This window comes from Rissa tridactyla, chromosome 11 (genome assembly GCF_028500815.1).
Source record: "Rissa tridactyla isolate bRisTri1 chromosome 11, bRisTri1.patW.cur.20221130, whole genome shotgun sequence".
NCBI lineage: Eukaryota > Metazoa > Chordata > Aves > Charadriiformes > Laridae > Rissa > Rissa tridactyla.
This window is the reverse complement of record NC_071476.1, coordinates 2,129,752-2,147,781: the sequence shown is the minus strand read 5'-3', so window position 1 is coordinate 2,147,781 and position 18,030 is coordinate 2,129,752. Positions and strand designations below refer to the sequence as shown.

Genomic DNA, 18,030 nt, shown 5'->3' with positions numbered 1-18,030 from the left:
CATTTTCGCATCTCAAAACCGAGGTAGCTCATGGGCTGTTTACCTGTGCACAATTTTACTGTCTGTCTTGAAATCTGTCTCCCAGGTCTGTGTGCCGTACCTTACTAACCAGTGTTTCTTCCTCACGCACTTGCTTTCCCAGCAAATTGCATGGACTCCCAACACTAACTCTGCCAAGGTGGTTCCATATAATCCCCATTTCTTACTAATATTGGTTTTGTCATTTTCTTTCCCTCCCTGTCTCCATGCAAGTGGAATTAATTGGTGTTTTTCCTGCATGGCGCTTTGTTTCTGCACTGTGGACTAGGCTGTGTGTGGCAGGGAGGGCTGGTGCGGCCCTGGCCACTCCTGCTAACCTGCCGATTGTCCGGCGGGGAGCACAGGACATTGGAACGGGTAAGAGTCGAGCGATGGGACTGCGGGAGGACGGATTCCGTAAGGGACGACATGGCCCAGCACTTCCAGGACCCTCTACCACCACAAATACTGGCAACAAGTGCCTCGCAGTTAACTGTAGGAATATGTCTTCGTGTCTATGTCCATAGCAGAGGCAGGTTTCCCACCTTCCTTTTGTACGGCCAGTCTAGATTGGAGAAGATGACTATCTACCTTAAGATGGACAGTTATTTAGGGGGGAGAAAAAGCAAATTCTGAACTTTTAGACTGTGATGACAGAGTAAGATATGAGAGTCTCACTGACAGACATTTGCTTGCGCAATGCATTTTGGTGGAGCCGTTCTGGTTCTACGACTGTGGCTAATTCAAAGTGGGGAAAGAGGAGATAACAACTTCATATGACTGTGCCTTTGGAAGAGGAGCGCTGCCTTCTTTTAGGGCCCCGTTACACTGTTACATGGTGCATGTGGCCCAATGAAAATCTAGTTCATTCAGTCATATTCTGCTCGTCATTTATACTCAGGGTTGTTCGCTGAGCTGGTAGCGTGAGCCAGACCAAAAACAGAGTGGGGGGGATGTTTCCTTGCTGGCCCCTTGCAGGGTCTTTCCTTGAAGGAGAAGGCAGCATCACCCAGCCCTTTCAGACCTGGAGGGATGACACCTAAGGGGATGATTATCCTTAGGTTTAGCAGAAAGGATGCAAATGATGCCGAGGTTCTGCAGTTCATCCTTCCCTGACAGCTTGTCCAACGGTGGCCTGGGAAATGGCCGCCTCTGTCCATGGCGTAGGTGAGCCCAACATGGAGAGCAGCCTTCAGGGTGGATGGAGCGGAGATGTTCAGGCTGAAAGGCGAGGCAAGCAACCCTGGCATGTTGTGTGAGATCACCTCTGGAAGACCTCACACACCCAGGGGACATGAGAGAGAAGACACGGTCTGACGTTTGCCCTGAAGGTGGCATGTCTTGAGCATGTTGAAATGAAGAGAGAGCAGTTGAACACAAGGCTTTGTCCCTGGGGGTGTCTGAATAGAGCTTCGTGTCCTGTCCTTGAAACCCTTGCTTTTTTGCCCAGGTGGACGTGCACTCAGAGCAGCATAAGTCCCCAGTACAACATCTGTGAGCAGATGGTCCAGATCCGAGACGACCACATCCGATTCATCTCAGAGCTCGCTCGCTACAGCAACAGCGAGGTAAGCTCAGCGGGTTAGTCACCATAATCAGGCTCGTTACACAGAGCCTGGGAGAGGACACGTGTGGCAGGAGTATGGTCTGCCAAGGATGTACAGTGAGGAGGGAAGAAGGAATCAGGTGGAACAAACCACTCCTTGAGCTATCAATAAAAAAGCAAGTTATGAAAGGCCCCTGCAGGTGCACAGTCACGTGCACCTGAACATCTACTGCAAAAGCTTCTGCCCTTTGGCCACAGCTCAGTCAAAATAAGAAGCAGTAAATTTTTTGCAACTAAATGTTTATTATCAGCCAGGTGGCAGAAGTCCCATGACTTGAAATGGGGGCATAGAGCTTCGAGGAAAATTCACGAGAGCATCTCTGTTCTTTTAATTACTGAATGTTGGAGCCTTCTCTGATGTGATTGTGATTGTTTTTTGCAAGTGTCTGATCCTCATTCATCACTGTTAGTTTAATGAACTGTTAGCATTCTCGGCCTTTTCCTTTTTGGCACTTCTAAGTGCTTATTTGAACTTTAAATCAGTAAAGGACTCTCAAGGATTTCAGTAGTATTAGACCATCACAACGGAATGGGAAAGTGGAATGAAAACAGTCAGTTAGTTGCTCTGAGGTGACAGGTCAGACTCATTTTTCTGTAGGAAATAAATTGACTGCCTGGGTAAAAAGAGCCTTGCCAAGTTACACTCCTTTTCCTGAGGGACCGTATATCCACTGCGCAATTTTAGCTTGATCATAAGGTCACGGGGAATTCATTTCAGCTGGGATTTGAGAGATCTGTGGCTGCTGTTTGGCTCGGCGGAGCCTCTGCAGCAAGTTGCTGTGTCTAGTCCTGACGTGATGTGATGTGATGTTCTCCAGGTCGTCACTGGCTCAGGACTGGACAGCCAGAAATCAGATGAAGAGTACAGGGAGCTCTTTGATCTCGCTTTACGGGGGCTGCAGCTGCTGTCCAAGTGGAGTGCCCACGTCATGGAAGTGGTGAGTGTGCAACGTCCTCCTCTTCCCAGGTGAGTGTGGACGTTTTAACATGGCATGTGACAAAGACTGCGGCAAGGTGAGCTTGTTTTCACACCACCTAGCTTTAAGCCATTAACAAACACGCTAAGATCAGGCAGCTAATGACCTGAACGCCCTCTGTACCAAATGGAGAGAGCAAGCTTGATCATCCTGGACCTGAACCACGCTTTGCGGGTGCTGGGGTGTCCCTAGTGATGTTAGACAGGGAACTGCGTGACCGGGTGACTGTTCTCCTAACCTGAACACCTTGGTTAAGTACTGAAAGGTCTTTGGGATGAGTGTGGGACTTCAGCAACTAAAACTGTAATTCAAATAATGAAAATTTCGACCACATCTCAAGACAAGTCCATGGATGTCAAAAGCCCAACGTGACTGGCAACCTCCCAAAGAAACAAAACCAATATTCAGTACAGTACAGTGATAATAAAGACAGGGACGAGCACAAATTCTGCTCCCAAAGGAATGTCAAACAACTGTAGTAATGTCTAGGAAGTGTTTTCCTGGTATAGGGCCATGTTCAGTCTTTCCAGCCTGGCTTCTTACTCTTTGCAATGTTGACAGTGTCCCTCTCCATCTTGCAGTACTCTTGGAAGCTGGTTCATCCCACAGATAAGTTCTGTAACAAGGATTGCCCAGGAACAGCGGAAGAGTATGAGAGAGCCACCCGGTACAACTACACCAGTGAAGAGAAGTTTGCCTTTGTGGAGGTAGGTGCCAACTGCACAAAAGTAAGAACCTGCCAGGGCTGGTTTCCTGTCCATGTTCCTCAGCCCAGGGGAAGAGGAGGGAAGGGCATCTCACCATACTCAGCTGGTTCGTCATCCCTGTGGCCCACGTTAAGGGATTAAGGGCTCCCACATCCCTGTGGCCCTTAATTTCCCGAGAACTAAGGGGCAGTTTAAGTACTTAGGAGCTGCTGCTGGGATAGAAACACTGCACCAGTGCATGATGAGAGGAATTCTCCTGCTCTTCTTATGCTCTGTGTGCTGGAGAAAGACAGAGGTGAATCCCTATGTTGTCTTAATAATGCTGTATTAAGCTTCTCCTGACCCGAAAAGGGGGTTCAGGGCTCCGGAAAAAAACCAAGGCTGTGGGCTTGCAGAGCAGCGTGGTCTGGAGTAAGGTCAGGAGCTATGTTCAGGTGCTGTGCAACCACAAGGGATCCTCAGCCAGTCCCCAGGACCCATCAGCTTTTGATCCGGCTGCCTGTGGACAGTGGGAATAGTCTTCCGAGCCTGGCAGTGGGAGGCCCTCACACCTTCATCTTGCCTTGCACAGTCCAAGGTTGCTTGAATATTGCCTTAATTTTTGTGGCTCGCTCCCTCCTGGGAATTGTCCCTCTACTCTCCTACAAGGAAGACCATGCCCTGGTGCGGATGCATGTCTGTGCAAGCCACGCAGCTACACCCACGTGTGGAGCACATGCAGTTTCCTGGGATTGTGTGTTATTAAAGGTATCAAGAGATCAGGAGTGGAAACAGAGCCTGGCAAGGGACAGGGGCCATTTGCAAGACACTGGTGGTGTAAATGCTCTCCTCAGCTTGTTGTGATCTGTACAGCTAACATCAAAAAACCCAGCCACCTAATTACTGGACCTGAGTTACTTAAGTAGAATTAATTTAGTCCTAAATTCTCTTAATGTTGGATCTATGGACCTTTTAATACAGTGGAAAAATAGCAAAACCATCTGATTTTAATTTTTGCTTCAGGTAATTGCCATGATCAAAGGTCTGCAAGTGCTGATGGGCCGGATGGAGAGTGTCTTTAACCAAGCCATCCGCAACACTATCTATGCAGCCCTGCAGGACTTTGCCCAGGTGACTCTGCGAGAGCCACTCAGGCAGGCGGTCAGGAAGAAGAAGAACGTTCTGATCAGGTCAGTCTGTCCTTCTTGAATGTAATGCAAAGCCCATGTATTTATTTGTGTAACACATTTGTACTATATAAGCATGTGGCCCTGCATACACCTCAGGGTATACAACCAGCCAACATACCTTGGCCAGCAGATCTTTCCAAGGTAACTTATGGACATGACTCCCCCAGTGATGACAGTATATGTCTCCACCTCAGATACTTTTCCTCCCATATGTGCACAGCAGTGAGTATTCTCATCTTGAATTGGAATCAAGCTTAGGCACTACTTTCCCTCTCCCACCCACTCCAGTGTGCTTCAGGCAATTCGGAAGACAATCTGTGACTGGGAGGGAGGCCGAGAGCCTCCAAATGATCCTTGCCTGAGAGGTGAGAAGGATCCTAAAGGTGGATTTGATATTAAAGTCCCACGACGAGCAGTAGGACCATCAAGTACACAGGTATGTAAATCTCCTTCTCCTGTGTAGGGAATTAATGGCCTAACAGCCATGCAGGACTCTCCCATCCAGTGGATAAGCAGCTGTTTCCATGGTCTGTTCCGCAAAGGTTTCACGCTCTTGTGTGTTAAATGTTGCTTTGGTGCCTAGTTCATTGTATAGTTTCCAAACCCCCCTTTTTTAGGGGTGTAATTATTTCTAACTCATAATGATGGTGGCTTATGGATGCAGATAGTAGTAGCCACCTGGGAGAAGTGTTGGTTTTTGTTGCAGAACACCGTGGCTGTGTGTGTGGTGGTGTCTCACTGGAGAGTGGTAACTGAGTGTTAACTTTCTTCCAAAGCTGTACATGGTGCGGACCATGCTGGAGTCCCTCATTGCAGACAAGAGTGGCTCAAAGAAGACTCTGAGGAGCAGCTTGGATGGGCCGATAGTCTTGGCCATTGAGGAGTTCCACAAGCAGTCCTTCTTCTTCACCCACCTTCTCAACATCAGTGGTGAGGTTATGGCAGGGGGAGGCTTGAATCCAACTCTTACGTGCTCAGATAGGCAAAGGTAGATCGTCTTTGCTCCTCATAGACTAGTTCAGATTTTCCTTGATTTTTCCCAAATGTTCAACTTCTGGCTGGCACAGGCATGTTTCCGGGTAGTAAGCATTATGTGAACAGGAATGAGTCAGCAATAGCAAATAGCTACAAGTGATAGTTTAGTTTCTAGGACTTGTTTTCCATCCCAGACAAACTTCTGAGCCAGCGGGCATAGAAGAAATCTTTCAGAATAACTCTGAGCCATTGAAATGTTCTCCCTGGAGCTCTAGATCAAAAGGAACGATCCCTTCTTTCTTCTTCCACTACAAAGTGCTCAGACAGCACAGATATGGTCTGGGTTTAAAACCAGAGACATCCCAGAAAAATATTCCATACCCAAAACCAGTCTAATATGAGGCTGCAGCAGCTGCATCTTGTGCGCTTCCCTCGCTGCCGTCCCCCTGGGGGTAACATGGGTGCCCTCCTGCCGGGGGGATCTCCTCTGCATTTCAGAAGCGCTGCAGCAGTGCTGCGACCTGTCCCAGCTCTGGTTTCGGGAATTCTTCCTGGAGCTGACCATGGGCCGCCGCATCCAGTTCCCCATCGAAATGTCCATGCCCTGGATCCTCACGGACCATATTCTGGAAACCAAAGAACCCTCCATGATGGAGTAAGAGCCGATGGGCTGTGTCGGGACTATGCATGCACTGGGGCTTGGGATTTTGTTTTGGAGAAGGGTAGGCTGGTGATGAACAGTCTTTTTGACGTGGGAGGGAAAATGCATGTTTCTTGACTTGCTGTCACCTGAATGTGTGCTGTGTGAATACCTTGTTAGCAGACGCACATGGGCGGCTTCCTGGCACTGGCACGCACTTATGCATCAAAAACCAGCAGCTGGCAACTGCTCTATTCGGAGGTGGGCACAACTTGATGGTGCCGTCATCTGCATGCAGCAGTCAGGCAGCATGTGCAACCCAAGGGACGTGGGCCCTGGCTAAGGCACCTAAACACTTTTTTTTCTATATGTGATAAGTGATGAGAGGAATTGCTGTTATGTAAGTGTAATCATGTTCATAATATCTTCCTCATTCGGAAAACTTTGTTTTCCATTTTACAGCCATTGTCAGAGCACTCTGTAGAGGGAGGGCAGGGTGAAAGCTTTTTTAAGGGCAGAGAAAGAGCAAGTGTTGATTGAACAAGTCACAGTTAGTTCAAATCCGGATCAGTTCTAGCTGCCTCCAGCAGGACACAAGGAGCCAGAGAGGGGCTGGAGGGAGTGGAAGTGACAGGAGTGATGTCAGAGAAAAGCCATTTTTTTCACCGAGCAGGGCACGTGCACTGGCTGCCGTTTATGCTGATGGATGCTCCAAAGTTAATTTAAGACATGATCCCTCTTCTTGCCCTCAGGTACGTACTGTACCCCTTGGACCTCTACAATGACAGCGCATACTATGCCTTGACCAAGTTCAAAAAGCAGTTCCTATATGATGAAATTGAAGCTGAAGTAAGTTCTCTTCATCTTTATTGTATAGAAAGAGCTCACTGGGGTCACGTTGCCCTGTTTGACAGCCCCACCCAGCTGTTCAGTGAATTTATTACAGGCACCTCCTGAAAAAAATACCCCATCAGACTGAGAAGTTTTTAAAAGATCAGAATTTCCAGAGAGCTTACAGGCTTCGCTGATTAAGGGCTTCACCTTAGCTGTACCCATGGGGAACCGTGGACGCCAAAGGCTGTCAGACACTGGGGGTGTGGAAGAGTCTGTCTGATGGGCACAGGGTTATGAGACATCAAAGGAAAATGAGAAACTCGAGATCCCTGAGAGAGAAGGCTAGCTGGGGATGGGGGACCAGGACCTCTAAGAACACGCAGAAACTATAAGAGAGAAATGTAATTGCAATTTTCTGCGTACCTTTAGCACGTGAGAACTGCAGTGGGGTTTTTAGAGAGTGTGACATACACGTATGTATTAAATTAGAACTCTGTGTTGAGTTGTATTGATCTTGCATGCGTAGGAAGGAGCTGCTCTGTGCTGGGTACGCCCTCACGACATCTTGTTTTTTCTCCCCCAGGTGAATTTGTGCTTTGATCAATTTGTGTACAAGCTGGCAGATCAGATCTTTGCCTATTATAAAGCAATGGCTGGCAGGTAGGAGAACCTGACTGCTGCTGATGACTGACGATACGGCTGCATCCAAATTGCTGTTAACCAAAAGGTTCCCCTCAGGGAGCAGCTGCTGCAAGTAGAGATGACAAAATAGATCATCCCTGTCCCACGGAGCTGGCTGTCCATGTCAGACCAGTGCAAATGGGGAAAATGAATTCATGGTGGCAAGGAGACACAGTTAAAAGTGAAAAATAGTAATTGGCATCCTAAGTAGCTGTCTGAATACAATTTGTGAGAGCAGCAGAAAAGCCAACTGAGCCTATTGAAGACATTGCTTGACTTCTGTTTGTGTACCAGGCAGATGAGTGGAAGCCTCCCATCTCTTAAGAAACAGGAATATGCACTTGTCCTCACCCTAGTAAAGCAGCAGGACTTTTGTAAAAGCTAGAAGGGTACTCATTATCTTAGGTCACACATCAGACCAGCCGACTGTAGGACTTCCACGGAGTCGCTTGCTCCCTTGTGAGGAGATAGGCTCTTTGTGACATTTCCCTCTTACCGGTTTAAAGAACATGGATGAACTCCAGGGAGAGTCCTCCTCTCATGTCCCCAAACGTGAAACAAATCTTCGGTGTAACTCTGCAGGGAGTTTTGTCTCTAGATTGCATTTGGCTTTAGAGAAGGAGAGCAATCACCATCACTAACCAAATGTTCCCACAGCAGATCTTCAAGGAGGGAGCACACCAGCACCTGTCACTAGTGATATCTTTCAGCACAATCTTTTATCTTTTTTAATGTTTTAGCCATAAAAGCCAAGAATGATGCACAATGTCATGGCAGCCCCCAGATAACAACCCCTGCTCTGTGATTTAGTGGTGTAAGCAGAGTTATTAGTGTATGGAAATTTCTTGGCATTCAGAGCAAGACGAAAACAACTCTGGAAAAGACCCAGAGAGAAGCTGATAGTGTATGTTTCTTTTTTCCTCACACTGGTTCCTTTTTTCAGTGTCTTATTGGACAAACGTTTCCGGGCTGAATGTAAGAATTACGGGGTGATTATTCCATACCCACCATCCAACCGCTACGAAACTCTGCTCAAGCAGAGGCATGTCCAGGTACAGTGCAAGCAGTGGACTCCAGTACTTGTAGCTCTTGATCGATTATCCTTTTGTTGGTGGGTGGCATCCTAGTGCTGGGCTTAATTGAGGTCGATGCTGGAATGAGAAGGGTTGAACCTGTTTCTGACACACCGCGCTCATGCATGGGGTCCAAGGGAAAATGAGTTACGCTCCACGTTTCCCTCCTTATCTCTTAAGTGGTGGTAAACTCAGCTGAGGCCTTTGCATCAGCACTTTCACATTCAAGCAGATTTGGATGTTTGGTTTCAATTTATGTCTGTTAAAAAAAAAAATAAAGTACCTTTTCCCCATCTGTATATAACATGGAAATCTCTTCTTTTCCCAGTTGCTGGGTAGATCAATTGATCTGAACAGGCTCATTACGCAGCGTATCTCAGCAGCGATGTACAAATCGTTGGACCAGGCCATTAGCCGCTTTGAGAGTGAGGACCTGACATCCATAGTGGTAAGAACTGTTATTGACGAAGAGTGTGAATAGAGAGAGTAATACGCTGCTATGGATACACAGGCAACTGTCTTCTGCTTCAAATCCCATCTACAGTAGGTTTCAGCCAGCCATGTATTCTCCTTTATGCTGATGAGTCTCTACTATTTCTATTTATGCAGCTTTAATTGCATTATTATTGGACCATTAAGTATCTGCGTAAATCATAAGGTGACGGTGAGCGGGTATATTTTGCAGAGCTCATATAAGAGAGCCCTGTAACCTGGGAGAAAGAAATCTCGACTTGAATTCCCCCTGTTGGATGAAGGTGGCTGAGACCTCCTCTGTGTGTGTACAGGATTTGCTGCCTTTGATACATTACAGGAGCATCAGAGTCAAGTAGTGTAAAATTACCAGTTTCCACCTTTGAAGGATTCTGGTTTGAAAGCCACCCAGTGCTCAGCAGGAAACAAATTAATTTTGCTTCCTGCAGCTTTAGGAGATACTGGACCAGGACCCCTTGAGTAGAAGTGCAATTGGCCTCTGCCACTGAGTTAAATTGATGTTTTTAGCATTTGATACATCCTCACCTGGAAAGTTCTCTGTCGGTGTGGGTATAAACTCATTCCCCTGGCAATTAAATCAGCTGTTTCTATTGTCATCTTGGTAATACCTGCATTTGCTGCTGCTTTATGTGCTGCAGGAGCTGGAGTGGCTCTTGGAAATCAATCGCCTGACTCACAGGTTGCTGTGCAAGCACATGACTTTGGACAGCTTTGATGCCATGTTCCGGGAGGCCAACCACAACGTCTCTGCACCCTATGGGCGCATCACCCTCCACGTCTTCTGGGAGCTCAACTTTGACTTTCTACCCAACTATTGCTACAATGGATCCACCAACAGGTGAGGAGGAAAAGCAAGGCAAGGGGACACCTGGAGACTCTTCTTTCCGAGACATCAAACCTGCCACATAAAATTCCCATGCATTGCGCTGCAGTTTTCATTCCCGATGGGATGCAACAGTTACAGTGTCAAATGAAGTTAAAGCCCACCAGCTCCCCTTGGCCTTGAAAATGTTAGCAACAAATTCAAGCAACAAGGTGGGGCAGTGATTGCAAGCGGCTGAGCTAGTTTGGTTTCGAGGGTTGGTTTACGGAGCAGTAGAGCTGTGGTAGCTGCTCATATATCGTTCCTTGCCTGCCCCAAATGAGAAGAAATCTCACCTTTGGTAGGTTAAACTGACGTTTTACACCACCAAGAGATTGGGGCGGGAGTTTGCATTGCAGTTCATGTAGCTCAGGTGATTAATTAGCCTGCAGACTGTGCCATGTCTTCACTCAGCACAATTAACTGGGCTCTGACCACTTTCCTCCCCGTCTCCCGCACCCACCACAGGTTTGTGAGGACAGCAATCCCGTTCACACAGGAACCCCAGCGGGACAAGCCAGCCAACGTTCAGCCGTATTACCTCTACGGGTCCAAGGTCAGTAAATGAGCCACAACAGCCAGAAGGGGTAGATGTTGGAAGTATTTATTTAGGAAGAAAGAAATACAAGAACTAGTTCATTAACAGAATGGCGGGTGCAATGTGCAGGGTCATGTTGCCGTGTGAAACCAAAAAGCCATGCAAGAAGCAGGTTCAGTGGGCTTTTGCTATTGCTTTCCCATAGTCTTCTCCATAACATGCCTACATCAGGGGATGCTGACACTGCTCTGTGCTTGGTGTTTGCACTGAGACCAAATCACATCCATCTAAATGCGCAGAGAGGAGAGCGAGTTGGAGCTTCTCCCCGAGGAGGGTTGCCACTTCAGGTATCCCATTTGTAGTTCGAAATGGGAATTGCTTAAATACTTGTGTGTGCAAATATAGACTGCTTAATACTGACAAAAATGTCTTTTGTCAGGCTGCGATGACTGTTCGTACAGGCGTTATGAGGGCTTGGGGTGTGATGCTCAAGTGTGAAACTGCTCGAGAGGAGTTTATTTCTTGTGCGCGTTGATTGATGACTCCTAAGTGAACCTACAGCACTGATGCAGATTAGCTAATGACACGACAGTCAGCCGAGCCTGGCTGTTCCCAGAGAGCTGCCTTGGTTTCTTTTTTAAAAAAACCCCAGCAACTGAGAGTATTTTTGTCACTTGACAAAAATCTTTCTCCCCGTGACCAGTGTCCCCACCTCGTGTTCTACCCTGGGACAAACAGCCCCCTTGGACACACAGACAGTCCCGTTGGCAAGAGCTGGGAAAGGACATCATGAACCAAACCTCTAAGCAGGATCTGCCTTTGTTTTGTTCTCACTGAAGGCCGTGCTGTGGCAAGATGGCCCTTTTATCATCGCTGGTTTTATAGGAAAAAAAGCAGTGGGGGGAGCTATATGGACTCTCCCTGATGAAACTGGAGCTCCTCATTAGTACAGTGGTCATGGGGACTTCCAGAAGCTCCTCTCTCAGTCCGTCATTCAGCGGCCCCTCCGGCGAGCTGCTGTCTTCTCCCACTTCTTCGGGGCTGGCATCGGGATGCTTCAGCCTCGCGGCCCGGTGGCACCGTGCAGACCAGAACTGCAGGCAGCCATAAGCCAGGAGAGCAATGAAGCAGAGGAGCAGCAGGCTGCTCACCATCCACATGGAGGTGGTAGGTTCGTGCTTAGAGCCGCCGAAAACCAGGGGGGTTTTGTCCAGAGTGTGGAAGGTGGTGCAGTGGTTGCTGGAGGGGTAAGAGTTCTTGCACGTGATGCAGAGGACGTAGATGGTGGATGGTGTGAGTCGGTGGAGGACGAGGGAGCTGAGGGGGTGAGGAACTCGCTCCTCGCGGTGGAAGTTTTGGCGTAAATAGCCAGCAAAGACGCTGTTCCAGTTGGGGCGGTACATGACATGGTAGTAGTTCTCTGGACAGGGGTTGTTCATGGCCCAGGAGACGGTGGCGCTGGTGTAAGTGATGTTGTGCACTTCGATGTTCATCGTGCCCCTGAAACTAGATGCAGGGAGAGGCTGAGTTTCCCAAATTCTTGCACAGGCTCAAAGGCCACTGACATCATGAAGTCTTTCCACCAGCTTTACTGGCCCTTAGACTGGAGCCAGGACTATGCCTGGCTAGCTGAGATTAAATGCTAGGTCTTGGATGGCTCAGTTTACAAAAGATGAATCCTGCTGGTGCTCAGACTACTGTATCACCCTGCTTCATAACCAAAAAAACTAACTGTGACAGATGGAATAATTTATGCTCCATTTAGATTTTTTTAAAATCTCTTCTTTCTGACTAGTTTTCTATATAGGAAGCTTTTTTAGCTTTTTTTGTTTCCCATGGAATGGAAAAGATACTGCGAGTGTAATTAACATAAACTGATCATTAAACTAACTCCAGCTTGCCTTGCGAAGCTGCCAAACGATATTTTGATTTTACACCTGAATGCCATTTAAAAAGCTGCATCATGAGTAATTCACTGGTTTAAGTTGTTGCTGCATTTTCTATACCTTACTTGTTGCTTAATAGACTATAAACTCTTTCTGTTCTTGCGGCATCTCACACTGTAAAATCAGGATCTTAAATGTGAAATCTGAAGGTTGGTGAAATATAAAATCAATGCCTTTAGGGAAATACTAATATATGAATAATAAGTACAAAGCTCTCCCCTAGATAAAAGAAGCTGATCAGTAACAAATTACTGTTTAGCAACAGCCACAAATCACTTCAGTACATCACTCCTGTAGATCCCCAAAGGGCTATATGAGCTTCGTTGCAGGGTTCTCTCTCCCAACCGGCCGAGTGCTCAGAGCAGGAGCTGCATGCAATAGGACCGGTTTCTTTCTTTCCTTCTTCCTCTCTCTTTTAATCTAACTAACTTTCCTTTAGCTCCCTCAAGAATCAGCTCATCTTAATGACTGTTTTAACCGTTCTTACATGAGGAGCAGAACAACACACGCACCCACCGCTGAGCCCTCCCAGAGCAGCCTCTTACCTCCCCGGGCAGGTCGGTGGTGGCCCGTCGGTGCTGGGGAGCAGCGTGGCCACGGGCGGGCAGCGCCTTTCCCTCTCCCCACCGCTCGCCTCCCTCCTGCCTCTGTGAAATCCCTTCCCTGCGCACGGTCTCATATTATACCCGTCGGGGGCTCCGTCATCTCTCACCATAGCAACCAATAAGAAAGGATGGGCAGGCATCTTCGAGTGATTTGGGAATGTTTTCCCTAAAAGCTTTTGCCTGGGAGAAGTACGTGTCTCTGAGGTGGAAAAAACAAGCCAGGTAGTTTTGTTCGCTGGGTTGTTTGGGGTTTTCTTTTTTTCCCCTGTCCACAGTCCCCCAGCCAGACCATCACTGTCCCCCAGCAGGGTCTGGGCTTAGAGACACGTTGGCACATGGTGTGAAATCCGGGGTCTGGGGCTGTGGTACCCATTGATAGTTTAGCACTCAGGGGCTTTGTCTCTAATTCTCTGATTTCTTGCACATTTAAACTACTCTTTTAAACCAAAGCCAGCAAGCAGTAGATTTTTCATCCCTAATGCTGCAGCAGTCCATTAGCTTTTTAATTTTTTTCTAAGCTGTGTGGCAGGAGGAGGAACTGGGTTTTCAAAGACCTCGACCTCCTGCTGAACTCCCAATGGGATTAAGATGGGCGCTTCGATTAATAACCTTGCCTTACAGACAACTCGGGGATGTCCCCTGTCAGTCTGGTGAGAGGGCAGGAGGAAGAGGCAAAGCCAGCACCAGCAGCTTTCAGGGGAGCAGCCCGAGTCTGTGGCCCGGAGGGGACAGAAGTGGCACTGGGGACAGAGGTGGCAACGGGCCTGGGAAGGAGAGGCTCTGAACAAGTAACCCGCTGCTTGCAGCCAAAATATATTTGAGAGAGGAACTTTCCCAGAAGAATTTAATGCTGATTCTGGAGTTACTCATTCCATGTTGTTGCTGGAAAGGTGCTTGCAACGTTTCGAAGATCTTCTAAATATCAACAGTGATGAGATGATGCAAATTGCATGAGGAGAGGCTATTCCAAGCCTGGGGAGTATGTGTGACCCTTGCTTTTGATTTACGTTTTGCAATTCTGGATGGTTTGGGTTTGTCTTCCGAGATCTGTATTCCCTTCTGTCTCTGTGAGTGAGCTGCAGCTGCCAGTGAGCTGAAAAATGGGAGCAGAGATGAAAGTAATTATGGGCAAGGATGGAAATGAAAGTGCTCCCAGGTGGCTTCCTGCTGTTTACGTGGCTGGGTCCTGCTTACAGGAGCCGGGGGATAGAGAGCTCTTAGCTGGTCCCATGCTGAGAGTAAAGTGCATCCTTGCCTGCAGGGAGAGAGCTGGGGATACAAATCCGTGCTTCAGAAAGGTGGATTACACAAGGTGGTAATGTTTTCATGAGAGAACCACTTTCTTATAGCGCCTGGGTTGTTGAGTTTATCAATGTTCACAGTTGCTTTGAAATTAAATTTCAGTTGTTCACAAATAAGATGTGTTAGCAGGAAGAGAGGAAACCGAGGAAAACAGGAACAGCTGGATTGGGCCAGCAAAGGGTCCTGCCGCCCTTTCTCCATGCAGTGATCAGTCCCGCTAGCTCGAAGGAAACCGCAGCAAAGCTTTCAGTGGTGTTGGTGTTACCTGCTCCCAAGATCAAGCTTGGATCAGTTTACCCTGGTGAGGAGCTTGAAATTCTCATTTCACAGGATGAGAAGATGCCAAAACCACGCCAGTGCCCGGACTGCTCCAGCTCTGGTGTTCCCCGTACCTGCAGGTGGACCCGGCTCTGGCCCAGCCTGGGACCCCTTGCTCCTCACTGTAGGATGCAAACCGTGGGCGCGCTCCCATAGCCAGCAGAAACTGAGCCATTTTCTGCCATTCAGACACATAAAACACAGCGGGTTGCCAAGTCTCTGACAAAGAAGCTGCAAAATTACCAGCAATCCGCTACTTACTGCTCGTTAACCACTCTTAGCTCTGTAAACGCTTTAGATCGAGCTTCATTTATGTATTTTCATGAATGCTTCTGCTTTGCTTGGCGCTGCCAGACCCAGGGTCACGCCAGACTCGCTCGAAATCCCTCCTTCCCTCCCCCGGTTGAATTAGGCCCCCCTTTTTTTAACGAGCGTGCAGGCAGATGTAACCTGAAGGACGGTGCGTGCTGCCGGCGCTTGTAAAAATAGTACGGCGTGTGAATGGGATGGAGCTGCTCTATTTTCTGCTGCCGCGTCTGCAGCAGCGGCACAGAGCCCTGGAGGAGCTGTGATCGCTGCAGGAGGGGTTGGCAGTGGGCGCTACCGATCCCCTCCGACCGCCCCCCTGGGCTGTGCTACCTGGCCTGCCGCGGCCATCGGCTTCTTGTAAATAACAGCAGTCCCTGAAAATCGGTAGTCGGTATAGCGAGGCACTGTCTGAGACGTGGAATATATACTGGCACAGCCTCTGTACACAGAATATACACAGACACAGTCTCAATACAGTATATTGGGATACAGACATGCATCCCTGCTGCATTGTGCGTGTCCTGTCCACCCCAGCTAGGGAATATGGGGGTTTTTTTGCATGAAAGCCTTAGCAACCGGCTGATAGAGCTGAATATGGTAAAAGCTTTATAGGGAGAGTGAGTGTTCCTTGTGGCAAGGGAAGGAACCAGGCCATATTCAGGCTGTTTGACATAGAGACCCTCCTCTGACAATTCTGGTCGGAATTGTTTTTCACTTTCTCAGCTGTCACACTGAAGTTAGGTTGGCTAGGAGCCTGGACGAGTCTTGGGCTGTGTGCAAGTCCTTTTTTGTCTCTAAATATATTCCTCTTTCATTAGCTCTTCATTTTTCCAAGGGGGCTCTGGCACAGGAAGCATTATCTGTCTATTATCTCTCTCTCTGATCTATTTTATCAGATAAAACCCTCTCTGCTGTCCCTCAGGTGAGCTCAGACAGGCCTGGGTGATGGCCAACAACAGGCTCAAAGACATGGAAATGATAACTGGGTTTTGTTTTGCTTCATTTGCTGCTGCATCCGTTCCAGAGCATCCCTGACAACCTCATAAGCTCCCAAGTACGGATGGCTGTCCCTAAGACCTGGGCGCAGGGTGGGACACCTGGGCTCGGTGGGACAACCAAGAGCTCTGCCCCGTGCTGCAAACCCGTCTGCCGGCACTCACAGCCTCCCAGCCCCAAACCCTGCCTGTTTGGCCCCAAACCAAAGGTGGGGCAAACCTCCGCAGTGCCTTTGGCAGCTGCTGCTCCTGAGAACAGCAAAACCTCTCGAGATGGGGGGCTTTGCTCCGGCTCTCCGAGGGGGTGGGAGCAGCCGCCCAGCATGGGGGAGCAAGCCGTGCCGTGCAGCCAGCTTGTACCTTCAGCTGTTTTGTCTTAAAATACCCGCTGGTGTCATTTTTTACATCCTACAGTCTTTACCCCAAGCTGTGTATCTCACCCTTAAATGGAGTTATATTTTTAATTGCTGGCAGAGTATTATTATTAGACGCAAGCCTGCTGCTAATGTGCCGTGTGGCTCTGCGGAGCGCTCGATGAACCTACCTCATCTTGCAGACAGGCGGGGATGAATCATCCCGCTCATCTGCAGCCAATGCACGTCCTAAAACATGTCTTCTCCCAATCAGGCTTATTGCTGGGACCCCCGCTTGAGGGAAAAGCCGGCTGGAAAGCAGCTCTCCCGCCCCATTATCCCGCTGAGAGGCGAGGGAATGCTGCGAGGTGGACGGCAGCACCGTCTGCTCGCTGCCTGAACAGCGAAATTTCGGCACCATTATGGGGAAAATCTGACCAGTTGCTCCACATCTGGGTACTGATGGTGGCCCATCTCAGGGGACCATGGCACGTGCACAGACTGAAGACCTCTCTCCTAGCTGTGTGAGCAGCAAAGAGGCTTCCACAAATGAGCGTGGATTCGTGACCCCACTGAAATGGGGATATTTAGTTCCCCCCTAGTCCAGATGGGCCACCGGTTTGTGAACCGTGGGGAAATACCAGGGTGAAGGGGCTTCAGGGAGGCTGCCTGGCTCACCCCTGCAGCACGGCGCCTTCTGGAGGTGCCGGGGCTGGATGGACGCGTCGCAAAAGCCACAGCCACAAAACGCCGTGGGAGCGTGGCTGGGCTGGGCCTGGCCCTGGCTTCCCTCTGGGATGATGCTGTCGGCCATTTGGCAAACGTTACAGACGGGCATCACCTGGCGTTTAAATAAACTCACTTTAGAAAACAAACTATTGCTGGTTTTCACATGTATCAGCGTGTGTATCTAGTGGCTTTGGATCATCATCTACCAGACAGATTTTGAAAGACTTGGTTATCTGAGGATGGAGATAAAAGCCTAAGCAGGATGCTCAAGAGCAGTTCTCTTAACAGGAGCTGGCATCCAAGGAGCTTTGACAGGAGGCTTCCATCTGCCTAAATTATTTTTAAACTCTGGCCCATACTAAGCTCAGGGCCCTTTTGTTTAGTCTTGATGGGAGAGAAGGTTCACGCATGTTGTGAATGAACGCACTACAGACCCTCCAAGGGAGCCTTTCTGTACATAGTATTATTAAAGGGGTTTTTTCACCTACCAGGACCAGGTAAAATTGCGTTTCACCAAAAGCAGGGGACTTTCTAACTGTGTCATCTTTCCCTAGCTCTTTCAAAGAGCATCTGTGAATTATAGTAGGCAATAAGCTGCTGGACCAGAGCAGCAGGGCTGTTACAAAATGAGGGGCAATTAATTAATTGACTAAAGCAACTGACAAGTCTGTGAAAGTGTAATCAGCGCATCAGTCCAGTGAAATTCTATACCTGAGAGCAAAAGAAAATACTTTTCTGCTTCTTAGCAAAGGACTTCATAACCCATTAGTAACTCAAATGAAGTGTTAAAGCAAATCTCGAGGAAGTGAGTCAGAATCGGAGGACAACCGCAGCCTTCAGCTGGCTGTATTGCCATTGCTGGGAGCAGCGGTGTTGGAGGACAGACAGACCTTTCTCCTGT

The 18,030-nt window shown here is 48.5% G+C and overlaps 2 protein-coding genes across 9 annotated transcripts in view; one reads left to right on the top strand and one right to left on the bottom strand.

The window, feature by feature from the left end:
• The window catches only part of CYFIP2 (cytoplasmic FMR1 interacting protein 2), a 56,640-nt gene that overhangs the window by 20,867 nt on the left and 17,743 nt on the right, over positions 1-18,030 (top strand). For all 8 annotated transcript variants that reach the window (XM_054217080.1, XM_054217085.1, XM_054217084.1 and 5 more), the window contains exons 11-23: positions 1,469-1,586; positions 2,443-2,562; positions 3,183-3,308; positions 4,311-4,477; positions 4,766-4,913; positions 5,254-5,407; positions 5,951-6,107; positions 6,845-6,941; positions 7,510-7,586; positions 8,551-8,659; positions 9,009-9,128; positions 9,811-10,010; positions 10,503-10,590. In XM_054217080.1, coding sequence (XP_054073055.1) covers positions 1,469-1,586; positions 2,443-2,562; positions 3,183-3,308; positions 4,311-4,477; positions 4,766-4,913; positions 5,254-5,407; positions 5,951-6,107; positions 6,845-6,941; positions 7,510-7,586; positions 8,551-8,659; positions 9,009-9,128; positions 9,811-10,010; positions 10,503-10,590 — 1,681 coding nt within the window. The remainder of the gene's footprint in view (positions 1-1,468; positions 1,587-2,442; positions 2,563-3,182; positions 3,309-4,310; positions 4,478-4,765; positions 4,914-5,253; positions 5,408-5,950; positions 6,108-6,844; positions 6,942-7,509; positions 7,587-8,550; positions 8,660-9,008; positions 9,129-9,810; positions 10,011-10,502; positions 10,591-18,030) is intronic.
• FNDC9 (fibronectin type III domain containing 9) overlaps positions 11,271-18,030 on the bottom strand; it is a 29,870-nt gene continuing 23,110 nt past the window's right edge. Inside the window, exon 2 of the mRNA XM_054217091.1 lies at positions 11,271-12,072. Within this exon, the coding sequence (XP_054073066.1) occupies positions 11,403-12,072 (670 nt within the window). The 3' untranslated portion in view covers positions 11,271-11,402. The remainder of the gene's footprint in view (positions 12,073-18,030) is intronic.